The sequence below is a fragment of the Rhinatrema bivittatum genome, chromosome 6 (assembly GCF_901001135.1).
Source record: "Rhinatrema bivittatum chromosome 6, aRhiBiv1.1, whole genome shotgun sequence".
Lineage (NCBI taxonomy): Eukaryota > Metazoa > Chordata > Amphibia > Gymnophiona > Rhinatrematidae > Rhinatrema > Rhinatrema bivittatum.
In genome coordinates, this window is record NC_042620.1 from 26,177,838 (window position 1) to 26,191,114 (window position 13,277).

The 13,277-nt window shown below is 46.2% G+C and overlaps 1 protein-coding gene across 1 annotated transcript in view; it reads left to right on the forward strand.

Annotated features, from left to right (window-relative positions):
- PTPN4 (protein tyrosine phosphatase non-receptor type 4) overlaps positions 1 to 13,277 on the forward strand; it is a 685,809-nt gene that overhangs the window by 198,102 nt on the left and 474,430 nt on the right. Inside the window, exon 10 of the mRNA XM_029605153.1 lies at positions 2,044 to 2,132. Coding sequence (XP_029461013.1) covers positions 2,044 to 2,132 — 89 coding nt within the window. The remainder of the gene's footprint in view (positions 1 to 2,043; positions 2,133 to 13,277) is intronic.

Below are 13,277 nucleotides of genomic sequence, written 5' to 3' on the forward strand. Positions count from 1 at the left end.
ACAGATATTTGAGTTAGTAACATAATTGTCAGGAAAAACTCCCATGTGGGTCCATCCAGCCAGCCTTTATTTTTATTTATTTATTTTTAATTTTAGGATTATTGTTGCTCTGTGCAGGTTACCCTAGTCAACACAGGTTTTCCTTTTCTTCCTCTACATCATTTACTCACTAGGAATCTTCTGTGCTCCTCCTGTGCCCTTTTGAATTCCATTACTGTCCTTGTCCTCACTACCTCTACTGGGAGGGCATGCCAATCATCCACCAGCTTTTCCGTGAAGAAATACTTCCTGACGTTGGTCCTAACTCAACCCCATTGGAGCTTCGTATTATGACCCCTTGTTCTACAATTTCCTTTCCATCGAAAAAGGTTTGATTCCTTTCAGCTATTTAAAAAGTCTGTATCATATAACTCCTGTCTTTCCTCCTTCAATCTCATAACTCTTTTGGTGCAGGCTCCACACCAGTTTGATCGCCTTTCTCTGGACTGCTTCAATCCTGTCTCCATCCTTTTCGAGATATGGTCTCCAGTTGAGGCATATTATCACTTCCCTTTTCCTGCAGGTTATGCCTGTCTGTGCAGCCCTCTGTTGGATAGAGAGAGGCATAACCAGCATAATATCTCTCTATGCAGCATAACCAGCTAGTGTCGGCAAAATTTCAAAAAGTTTAGCTCTAATAACTTTCTTCTTTGTCTTCCCTTCCACCTCTTTCCCACTATATTTCTCTCCCCACTAACCTTCTCCATATATTCCCCCTTTTTTTGTACCTTTCTCCTGAATAGTAGGAATGAATAGTTTTCATGAAAAAATCATGGGTGGCTTTATTTTTTCATTGTGAGTTCTCTGACAAAGACTAATAACAGATGAGTAGAATGGTAATACTGTTTGTGTTTCTGTCAAGGTCATTTGCTGTACTGGCAAAAACAAGCCTTGATATGGGCACTGTGCTATTTGTATATGATTGCAGTATGTTTTACAACTAGTAATTATGACATTTTATGGTAATGAGTTAACCCTCCCATAGACCTCCATGGTTTTATTTATGTACTGCATTCTCTGTTTTCCCTGTTTGTCTTAAAGCACATTTCACACTGTTTCTTTGCCTCTTCTGGGCTAGTGATGTGGCAAAAAAAACATTCAAATCATAGTCCTTAAATTTTCAGAGGTCTGTTTTTATTGGAAACATTTCCTATTGCTGTACTGGACTATATTGAGCTAGCTAGTACTGAACGGCATTGAGCTAATAGAGTTTCCGTACTACTCTATATGTGCACTTGATTCCTGTTTCTCTGAGTTGAGTTGCTGGTACTCTTCTACCGCCCTTTTACTTTTTTAAATAAAGGCAGAGCTGTTCTTCTATTGCAAAGAGGAACCAACTTGGCATGTTTTTTGTTTTTTTTTGTCTAGAAGGCATTCTGTCAACTAACCCTATTGTTTCACAGATCTTCAACAGTGTTGTATATACATATTGTACTAATATTGCTTTACCTTTAACCCATTATGTTCCAGTGTCCTATTTAGAGGATAGCTTCGTAAAAAAATTTGGGACATAATGGGTTAAGCAGCCAGAACAATTGCTTTGCTAGATAAGATTCTTCACAATGGTAGTAGTCTTCAGTATTATGCATGCACAGGGATTTCGGACATCCAAGTTTTACTCTTGGTCTTTTCAGCTTAATATATTTTTATTCAGTATTAACATGGGGGGCTGGGGGACGACTGGTACTTTCTATAACTTGATATTCATTCAGTGCAATGATAGGTCAGGATAATATGTAAACTGTATGTCTCCTAAATTAATTCAGCTTCGCTAACCTCCTTCACCATCCAGTCACACTGCATCTTAACATAAATTTCACATGGAAATCTAAAAGTTTTGAAGATTTAATTAACATGCAAATCAGACAGGTCAAATGAGAACACACTGATGGTATAGAATAAAGTGAATATGAAGTACTGAGACACGTAATCCAGCATTTTAAATATTTTGTTTGATTCTTGCATAATAATGTTCAACAGCCTTTTTTTTTTTTCCTTTTAAAGGATCAAAGTAACAATGAAATTCTGATTGGTGTGAATTCCGGAGGAATACTAATTTATAAGAACAGGGTACGAATTAACACCTTTCTGTGGTAAGGAGAACTTTTTTCCTTTGCATTTGTTTAATGGTGTCTATGTACCATTAATTTAAGATTTACTATTGACTTTTTATTTTCTCCAGTAGTGAACATAAAGATAACATGTCAGCATTAACATTTTCTGTTATCTTTTATATACCACCTTTTTTCAAACCAAAGTGGTTTAAATCAAGGTATAAAAACATTGATAAAATAAATCTATAAAATATATGTAGAATAATAAAAATAAGTACATTAAAAGTAAAATATAGCTTTTCTCACAGGACAAGCAGGATGGTTGTCCTCACAAATGGGTGACATCGAGGATGGAGCCCACCACGGAAAACTTCTGTCAAAGTTTAAACAGAACTTTGACTGGCCCCTACTGGGCATGCCCAGCAAGGCACTGACCCTGCAGCCAGCAGGGGTCTCCCTTCAGTCTTCTTTTTTCCGCGCAGCAGTTGCCACGTGGTGAAAGGAGCTCTCTAACCACGTTCCTGACAGGAATTTGGAAATTAATTTCCTAAGAAAATTTGCCCCTCAGGGGTCTCCCTTCGACAAATTTTTTAGTCATCTTACGGAACTCGGTAAGTTTTTTGCCTTCTTCCATCGACTGCCGTCGATTTTGGCCCTCGAGGCCTGTGGGCACTTACCGATCCCCAGCCTAAATTTTGGCTTCCAGCCATGGCAACGGGGTTCCGTCGTTGTCCGGATTGTACCCGGACTATGTCCATCACAGACCCCCACAGGGTTTGTGTAATGTGTTTGGGTAGTGGGCATGATGTCCTGACTTGCACCAAATGTGCCTTAATGACACCCAAGGGTCGCAAAGCCAGGATGGAGAAGATGGGGCTCCTCTTCCATGCACCAACCCCAACGCCATCGATAGCATCGACGTCATCGGAACCGGCACCGTCGAAGTTGTACCATCATCGTCAACCCTCCGGTGACCGTCCGCCATCGATCGCTTCTCGGCCGTCGACTCCCGTCCCTTCCCCGGATGGGCGAGGGGATCGGAAAGAAAAGCACCGCCATCGACGGCATAAGTCCCGGCCTGTCGAAGATCCACAGCCATCGACCTCTGCTCAAGCCGAGCCACCGACAAAGAAGCCGCGAACAGACCGGACGCCCTCCACGTCTCGTTCGCCGGCATCGAGGAAACCCTCACCCTCTCGGGGTGTGGGGGCCGTGATCCCACCGGTTACGGTGGTCCCTCCGGCCCTGCCTCAGCCTCCCTCTCCCGTCGAGCCGGGTATGGTTACCCCTGGTCTCCGGGCAGAACTGGACCGGCTGGTCCAGGAGGCCATCGAGAAAGCGATGAAGAAATTACAACCTCCATCGGCACCGTCTCCGGCACCGGTTCCAGTGCCGCCCCCGGCACCGACGCCGGCACCGGCTTCGCCACCGAGGAGGGAACCGACCACCAAGCCGTTGATACAAGCGCTAGCACCGCTACTGAGCCGCATGGAGGCACTCATGACGGCCCTTCCATCGGTGATTCCAGTGCCATCGACAACACCACCGTCTCCGACTGGTTTCTCATCGGCAGGAGAAACACCGTTTCGAATTCCCCCTTCCGGGGTAGTTCCATCGGTACCTTCTGGTATATCTCCACCGATTTATCCTTCGGCTCCATCGATTCCGCGCCAGGCACCGATTCCATCGGCAGCACCGAAGCCATCGATGCCATTTCTGGTTCCACCTACCGCACCGATTCCACCTCGGTTTCCATCGATGCCTTCAGAGCCTCAGCCAGGTCCATCAGGGCTACAAGCCACACATGATCCCTACGATACCTGGGGTGATGATGATGATACCTCTTCTGACACAGATCTGCCTTCGCCACCATCTCCTACAGAGAGTAGAAAAAGATCTCCTCCTGAGGATCTATCTTTCATTAATTTTGTGAAAGAGATGTCAGAAGTTGTACCTTTTCAACTACAATCTGAAGCTGATGACAGACACCAGATGATGGAACTACTTCAATTTCTGGATGCTCCAAAAATCATCGCTTCCATCCCTATACACCAGGTGTTTTTGGATCTGCTCAAGAAAAACTGGGAATCTCCTTCATCGGTGTCACCAGTTAACAAGAAAGCTGACTCCACATACCTTGTCCAGTCAGCACCAGGTTTCCAAAAACCTCAACTGGATCATCGCTCTGTTGTGGTTGAGTCCGCGCAGAAGAAGGCCAAGCGTCTTAAGCCGCACTCTTCTACCCCACCTACCAGGGACAACAAGTTCCTGGATAGTGTAGGACGGAAAGTGTATCATGGAGCTATGTTGATTTCACGCATAGCTTCATATCAACTTTACATGACTCAATACAACAGAGCCATCTAAGCAGATGCAAGACTATGCTGACACGTTGCCGGACCAATACCAACCACAGCTTCAAGCCCTTCTTCACAAGGGATTTGAGGCAGGGAAGCACGAGATTAGGACTGCCTATTACATATTCGATGCTTCCACGAAGGTTTCAGCCACAGCCATCTCAGCCAGACGTTGGGCTTGGTTAAAGTCATCCAACCTTCGCCCAGAAGTCCAAGATCGTCTTGCTGATTTGCCCTGCTTAGGCGACAATTTGTTTGGAGAGCAAATTCAACAGATTGTGGCGGAGTTAAAAGACCACCATGAGACGTTGAAACAACTCTCATCTGTCCCACCTGAGGTGACCTCCAAGCAACCGCAAAAGAAGGACTCTAAGAAGTCGTTCTTTCGACCACGTCGCTACTACCCTCCGTCAACTAGGGCTCGTCCTGCACGGTCCTCTAACAGGCCTCAGCCTCGTCAGCCGAGAAAGCAAAGACCTACTGTAGCCCCACCTCCTGGGCCTACGGCGGGCCTTTGACTTCCCTGTATTGAGCACATGCCATCTCCCTCTTCCACACATCCCTGTGGGGGGTCGACTGTTCCACTTCTTACACCGTTGGAAACAGATCACCTCAGATCAGTGGGTGCTAGCAATTATCGCACAGGGTTACCACCTCAACTTCATAACACTTCCGCCAGACTCCCCGCCCCTTCAGGCATGGAGTCTAACCAGCCATTTCACTCAATTACATCAAGAAGTATCCCTTCTTCTACAATCAAATGCTATAGAACCCGTCCCTCCTTGTCAACAAGGGAAAGGATTCTATTCCAGATACTTCCTAATACCAAAGAAATCAGGGGGGCTACGTCCAATTCTGGACCTTCGGGCCCTCAACAAGTATCTGCAAAAAGAAAAGTTCAAGATGGTAACCCTGGGCGCCTTGCTCCCTCTGTTGCAAAAGGGGGATTGGCTGTGCTCTCTCGACCTCAAGGACGCTTATACCCACATTGCGATCACACAATCCCATCGCAAATATCTGCGGTTTCTTGTGGGCCACGACCATTATCAATACCGTGTCCTACCTTTCGGTCTGGCTTCTGCCCCACGAGTCTTTACCAAATGTCTCGTAGTGGTAGCAGCATTCCTAAGGAAGGAAGGTGTCCACGTCTACCCCTACCTGGACGATTGGCTAATCAGGGCCTCCTCCCAACACATAGCTCAATCCTCCCTAAAATTGACAATTCAAACACTCCTTTCCTTAGGGTTTCTTGTCAATTACGAGAAATCTTGCTTAGTCCCGTCTCAAACCTTATCCTTCATTGGAGCAGACTTGGACACCTTGCAGGCAAAGGCTTACCTTCCTCTTCAGAGGGTCCACACCCTAATATCCCTGGCTCGCCAGCTCCAGTCTCAAAACACTGCCACGGCTCGCCAGTTCCTCATTCTCCTAGGACACATGGCATCCTCGGTTCAAGTCACTCCCATGACCCGACTAGCCATGAGAGTAACACAATGGACTCTACGACACCAATGGATTCAAGCTTTTCAGTCTCTGTCCTCCATAGTCACAGTCACACAAGCCCTGCGCCTATCCTTAACCTGGTGGACAACTCAGGTCAACCTCCTTCAGGGCTTACCTTTTCTTCCACCGGATCCGCAAGTAATCCTAACCACCGACGCTTCTCACATCGGTTGGGGAGCCCATGTGGACGAATTACAAACCCAAGGGTTATGGTCCAAAGAGGAAGCCGAACACCAGATAAATTTCCTGGAACTTCGCGCAATCCGCTTTGCACTCCAAACTTTCAAAGATCATCTATTCCATCAGATAATCTTAATCCAGACGGACAACCAAGTGGCCATGTGGTACATAAACAAGCAGGGAGGCACAGGCTCCTTCCTTCTGTGTCAGGAAGCTGCGCAGATCTGGGCGGAAGCCCTCTCCCACTCTATGTACCTCAGGGCCACTTACCTGGTAGTGACCTCTCTGTTTCACAAGTGGGGTTTTCCCCGCATAGACCTCTTTGCGTCCCCTCAGAACCACAAAGTGGACGATTACTGCTCTCTCATTCGGAGCCAACACTTTCAGCCGAGGGATGCCTTCTCCCTCAAGTGGACGACAGGTCTGCTTTATGCATTCCCTCCACTTCCTCTTCTGTCAAGGACTCTCGTGAAGCTACGCCAGGACGGAGGAACCATGATCCTGATAGCACCCCACTGGCCACGCCAAGTGTGGTTTCCCATACTCCAGGATGTCTCCATCCGCAGGCACATCCCTCTGGGAACGGATCCGCATCTGCTCACTCAAAACGACGGATGCCTCCTCCATCCCAACCTCCAAGCCTTGTCCCTGACGGCATGGATGTTGAAAGGTTAGTCCTTCAGCCTTTTAACCTTTCGGATTCGGTTTCTCGTGTCCTGATAGCTTCACGAAAGCCCTCTACCAGAAGATCCTATTCATATAAATGGAAAAGGTACACATCATGGTGCACTTCTCAGTCCCTTGATCCCCTTTCCTGTCCAATCTCTAAGTTCTTGGACTATTTATGGCACCTATCAGAATCCGGTCTAAAGACCTCTTCCATTAGGATGCATGTCAGTGCGGTAGCCGCCTTCCATAAAGGTGTACAGGGTGTCCCTATTTCAGTACAACCCCTGGTAACACGTTTTCTTAAAGGCTTGCTCCATCTGAAGCCACCCTTACGTCCTCCGGCCCCATCTTGGGACCTTAACCTGGTTCTTGGTCGTCTAATGAAACCTCCTTTCGAACCTCTGCACTCCTGTGAATTTTTTTTTTCTGCCAGGATCCTTCTCAGTCTCTGTCCTCCTCCACTGCAGGGGCTCGTGCGGTCGGCACAGCTCAGTCGGGGCAAGAGCCCGCTCACCCCTCCCTTCTGTGAGCCAGCAGTGAACAGTGAACCGGGAAATTAAGAGAAAAAAAGAGACAAGAGGGCTCAGAAACCTGCAAAATAAAGAGAAGCAGCAGGACCACGTGGTGAGTGATACTGCTCCCACCCCCAGCCCAGCACTGTTTTCAGGCGTTTAAATTACAGATGCTTCCCTGGGCGTCCCTCTTTCTGCCAGGATCCTTTCTCAGTCTCTGTCCTCCTCCACTGCAGGGGCTCGTGCGGTCGGCACAGCTCAGTCGGGGCAAGAGCCCGCTCACCCCTCCCTTCTGTGAGCCAGCAGTGAACAGTGAACCGGGAAATTAAGAGAAAAAAAGAGACAAGAGGGCTCAGAAACCTGCAAAATAAAGAGAAGCAGCAGGACCACGTGGTGAGTGATACTGCTCCCACCCCCAGCCCAGCACTGTTTTCAGGCGTTTAAATTACAGACGCTTCCCTGGGCGTCCCTCTTTCTGCCAGGATCCTTTCTCAGTCTCTGTCCTCCTCCACTGCAGGGGCTCGTGCGGTCGGCACAGCTCAGTCGGGGCAAGAGCCCGCTCACCCCTCCCTTCTGTGAGCCAGCAGTGAACAGTGAACCGGGAAATTAAGAGAAAAAAAGAGACAAGAGGGCTCAGAAACCTGCAAAATAAAGAGAAGCAGCAGGACCACGTGGTGAGTAATACTGCTCCCACCCCCAACCCAGCCGTCTAGCCCAGCACTGTTTTCAGGCCCTTAAATTGCAGACACTCCCTGGGGCGTCGCGCACCAGGCGTCGCACACCCGAAGGAGCGCAACCTGAGGGGCTTGCCCCTTAGTGCGCTCCTTGGAGCGTCCCAGAGCAAGAGCCATTACCCACCCTTATCCATCCATCCAGCGATCACACATCCACCCATCCAGTCTCCAGCAGCACTCATCCAATCTCCTGCAGCACTCATCCAGTCTCCTGCAGCACTCATCCAGTCTCCTGCAGCACTCATCCAGTCTCCTGCAGCACTCATCCAGTCTCCAGCGGCACTCATCCAATCTCCTGCAGCACTCATCCAGTCCCCAGAGGCACTCATCCTGCAGCACTCATCCAGTCTCCTGCAGCACTCATCCAGTCTCCTGCAGCACTCATCCAGTCTCCTGCAGCACTCATCCAGTCTCCTGCAGCACTCATCCAGTCCCCAGAGGCACTCATCCAGCAGCACGCATCCAGTCTCCTGCGGCACGCATCCAGTCTCCTGCGGCACGCATCCAGTCTCCAGAGGCACGCATCCAATCTCTAGCAGCACTCATCCAGGCTACAGAAGCACACATCCAGTCTCTAGCAGCACATCCAAGCTCCGGTAGCACTCATCCAGCACCGATCCAACCTGAACAATAATGTACTACCGACCACGCACCTACAAATCACTCATCCCAATCATGATTTCCCCCACTACACAGTTACTAGGCCTCACCCTATTCACCATAATCCTATTCAACGCCCAATCTCTCACCAACAAAACTCTTATACTCAACGACATACTGCAGGACACAACCCCAGACGTTTGCGCCATAACAGAAACATGGCTCAAATCCACGGACATCACACTCATTAACCAATTACCAACGCAGACTTACGATTTCTTCTCCATCCCAAGACAAAAAAAAAGAGGACGGGGTATCTTCCTAGCTGCAAAAAAATCCTTAAGGTTCTCACACCACCCCATCAGTACAGTAACTAAACTAGAACTAGGATTGTTCAAATCAGAACAACTCCAAATCCTGCTAGTCTACGCCCCGCCAGGCTTACTAGAGTCAGACTCCTCTCCTATCATCGAAACCATAACTCTGCATCTCAATCTTGACTCCCCTGCTATAATCCTGGGTGACTTCAATTTACATGTTGACAAAGTTCCCCTCTCTACAAACTGTGAAGCCCTCCTCACCGCACTGTCAGCGATGGGATTCAGACAACAAATCAATAAACCCACCCACAAAGCAGGCTACACGCTCGATCTACTCTTTACAAACACTGGTATTTCTCTTACAAAACAACCAAATTGCAAAAAAGTCCCATGGTCAGATCATTCTCTAATCTCCACCAGTTTTTCCTTACCTCGATCAGACTCCAAACTCAACTCAAGACCCTCTTTCCTATACAGAAACCTTGCAACTCGGAACATCTAAGTAAAGCTCTAACCTCGGATCTACCACTCATTGAAGTATCTACCCCTAACGCTGCCCTCCAATCCTGGTCCAAAATAACAAAATCTATAGCAAACACTCTCTGCCCACTGACAACCAAAACAAGGTCTGCTAATACATCCAAACGTCAACCCTGGTATAATGATGAACTACGAAAACTCAAACAATTACTTCGGCAAAAAGAAAGAAAATGGCGCAAAGCCCCTTCACCAGCCTCACTCTCTGATTACAAACGATCACTCCATCTTTACAAAAGTACCACGTTGAAAATCAAAAGAGACTACTATGCCCGAAAGGTTCATCATCTCAGCTTTGACTCAAAAGCTCTATTCGCCTTCGTTTCCAGCCTCACTAAACCTATCACTCCAGATATACCACCCGAACAAGCCCAGACTAAAGCAGACGAATTGGCTCTTCATTTTAACAAAAAAATATCGGATCTCCTTAATCAGCTGATTCCAAACACTACGTCTCCAGATAACACATATCTTCCCCAAAATAAAGACATCCAGCTTAATGCCTTTGAACCCATCACAATCACAGAGATACAAAATGTATTAAAAAGAATGAAACCGTCATCACACCCATTTGATCAAATCCCTACCAAAATGCTTCTTCTTATCCCGGACACAATAGCAAAAACCCTAGCAGATATTATAAACTGCTCCTTATCACATGGCATCTACCCAGATGACCTAAAAACTGCCTCAATCAAGCCACTGCTAAAAAAACCAAATCTAAATGCATGTGATCCCAACAACTTCCGCCCTATTTCCAACCTACCATTTATAGCTAAAATCATGGAAAAACTGGTAAACACCCAACTATCCAACTACCTAGAGGACCACAGTATTCTGTCCCCAAACCAATATGGTTTTCGCAAAGCCGCAAGCACTGAAACGCTACTAATTTCACTCATGGACTACCTACTCTCTGGTATTGATAAAGGCCAAGCATATTTTCTAATCCTCCTTGACTTCTCGGCGGCCTTTGACACCGTCAACCACGCCCTTCTTCTAAAACAGCTGGCAAACATTGGTTTAACAGGTGCCACACTAAACTGGTTCAAAACATTTCTAGAAAACAGAGGATACAGAGTCAAAATTCATAATAAAGAATCCCAATACCACCCTTCTAATAGAGGAGTGCTGCAAGGATCATCACTTTCACCCACCCTTTTCAATGTCTACCTGCTACCACTCTGCCAACTACTAACAAAATTAAGCCTGAAACATTTCCTTTTTGCAGACGACGTACAGATCGTAATCCCTATAAAAGAATCAATCTCAAAAACAATGGAATACTGGGACAGTTGCCTATTAGAAATTAAACTTCTCCTCAACAGTCTAAACCTTGTACTCAATGCTTCGAAAACAGAATTCCTGCTCATATCACCGGAAAACAATAACACACTTCCTAAACCACCCACACTCCTTCAAACAACCCACGTAAGAGACTTAGGAGCCATCCTAGACAATCGTCTCAACCTCAAAACATTCATTAACCAAACCACCAAAGATTGCTTCTACAAATTACATATCCTGAAAAGAATAAAACCGCTGTTTCACACTCAGGACTTCAGAACAATCTTGCAAGCAATAATCTTTTCCAAACTAGATTATTGCAACTCATTACTATTAGGCCTCCCAGCTTCTTACACCAAACCTTTACAAATGGTTCAGAACTCTGCAGCCAGAGTCCTTACAAATTCCAGGAAAATTGACCACATTTCACCTATTCTCAAAAACCTCCATTGGCTTCCGATCCACTATAGAATCATGTACAAAACCATTAACATCATATACAAAACTATCAACCAACACACGCAACTTGACCTACAAATACCACTTAAAAAATTCACCTCCGCCAGGCCTATCAGGGAACACTACAAAGAGTCACTCCAAATTCCAAAGGCCAAAACCTACCAACATAAATCCTTGAGTCTCAGAGCCTTCTCATCAGCAGGTCCAGCTCTCTGGAACTCGATCCCACCTGATTTGAGACAAGAGCCATGCTCTTTAACATTTAGGAAAAGACTAAAAACTTGGCTTTTCAAAAAAGCATTTCCAAGCCTTGAATAAAACCTCCTCTCACTAGCACTAACTCGTATGCAATAATGGAATGTAAACACGAATCAACCAACCTCAAACCCTCTCTCACTAATTCCTGCTGAATATTTATCATACTATTACCATTCACAACTGTTATATTTATTCATTTGATTACCTATGTACCGTTTCATAGTCTTATTTTTTCACTTGCTATTCTAATGTATCAATAGGCTGAAATGTAAATATTGTGCTGTTCAATTTCTCCCCTTCCATCCCAAGTTTATTTTCCTTGTTTTTTGTAACTTTCCCTCTCCCTTTTTCTGATTCACTGTATTTAAAGTTCAAGGTTCTTATTGAAAATATTGTTTTTTACGTTACGTTATGCTTTACACTCCTTGTTATTTGTAAACCGGGTTGATGTGATGCCTATCATGAAACTCGGTATAACAAAAACAATAAATAAAATAAATAAAATAAATAAATAATAAAGTATCTCACATGGAAAGTGTTATTCCTTTTGGCTATCACTTCAGCTCGCAGGGTTAGTGAATTGCAGGCCCTAGTTACCTATCCGCCTTACACTAAGCTCCTGCAGGACCGGGCGGTACTCCGCACTCACCCTAAATTTTTACCTAAGGTAGTTTCTGAGTTTCATATTAATCAATCCATCATACTACCTATCTTTTTTCCCAGGCCCCACTCCAACTCCGGGGAACAGACTCTGCATACCCTAGACTGCAAACGAGCTCTAGCTTTTTATCTAGACCGTACAGTTGCTCACAGGAAGAGCACTCAATTATTTGTCTCTTTCCATCCTAACAAGTTAGGACATCCTGTGGGTAAGCAGGCTCTTTCCTCCTGGTTGGCGGACTGCATTTCTTTTTGCTATCAGCAAGCTGGCATTCCTTTTCAAGACCGTGTGAAAGCACACTCTGTGAGGGCCATGGCGACTTCGGTGGCACACCTTCGATCGGTGCCGCTTCCTGACATCTGTAAAGCTGCAACCTGGAGTTCTCTCCATACCTTTGCAGCCCACTATTGTTTGGACAAAGCTGGAAGACAGGACTCCATCTTCGGCCAATCTGTCTTGCGTAACCTTTTTCCAACATGATGTACCAACACCCTTCCACCTGCCCGGTAGGGTGCGGATGCCCTTTCCCAAATTCCACCCCAGTTGTTGTGCCTGTTGCACGCCGTTGGGTGCATTTGGTGCACGTCAGGACATCCTCAGCTCGGTACTCACCCATTTGTGAGGACAACCATCCTGCTTGTCCTGTGAGAAAGCAAATGTTGCTTACCTGATGTAACAGGTGTTCTCACAGGACAGCAGGATGTTAGTCCTCACGAAACCCGCCCGCCACCCCGCGGTGTTGGGTTCGTTTTACTTTTTACTTTTTTAGGCACTGCCTGTAGCTTTGAAAATCAGACTGAAGGGAGACCCCTGCTGGCTGCAGGGTCAGTGCCTTGCTGGGCATGCCCAGTAGGGGCCAGTCAAAGTTCTGTTTAAACTTTGACAGAAGTTTTCCGTGGTGGGCTCCATCCTCGATGTCACCCATTTGTGAGGACTAACATCCTGCTGTCCTGTGAGAACACCTGTTACATCAGGTAAGCAACATTTGCTAAACCAATCCCAGAACTGCTAATCTGCATGCTCAAATTATTCATATAATAGTAACAATAATAAGCAATCTATCTTTGACTACATATTATTTACAAGCCTAACCATCAGCCCTAAAGA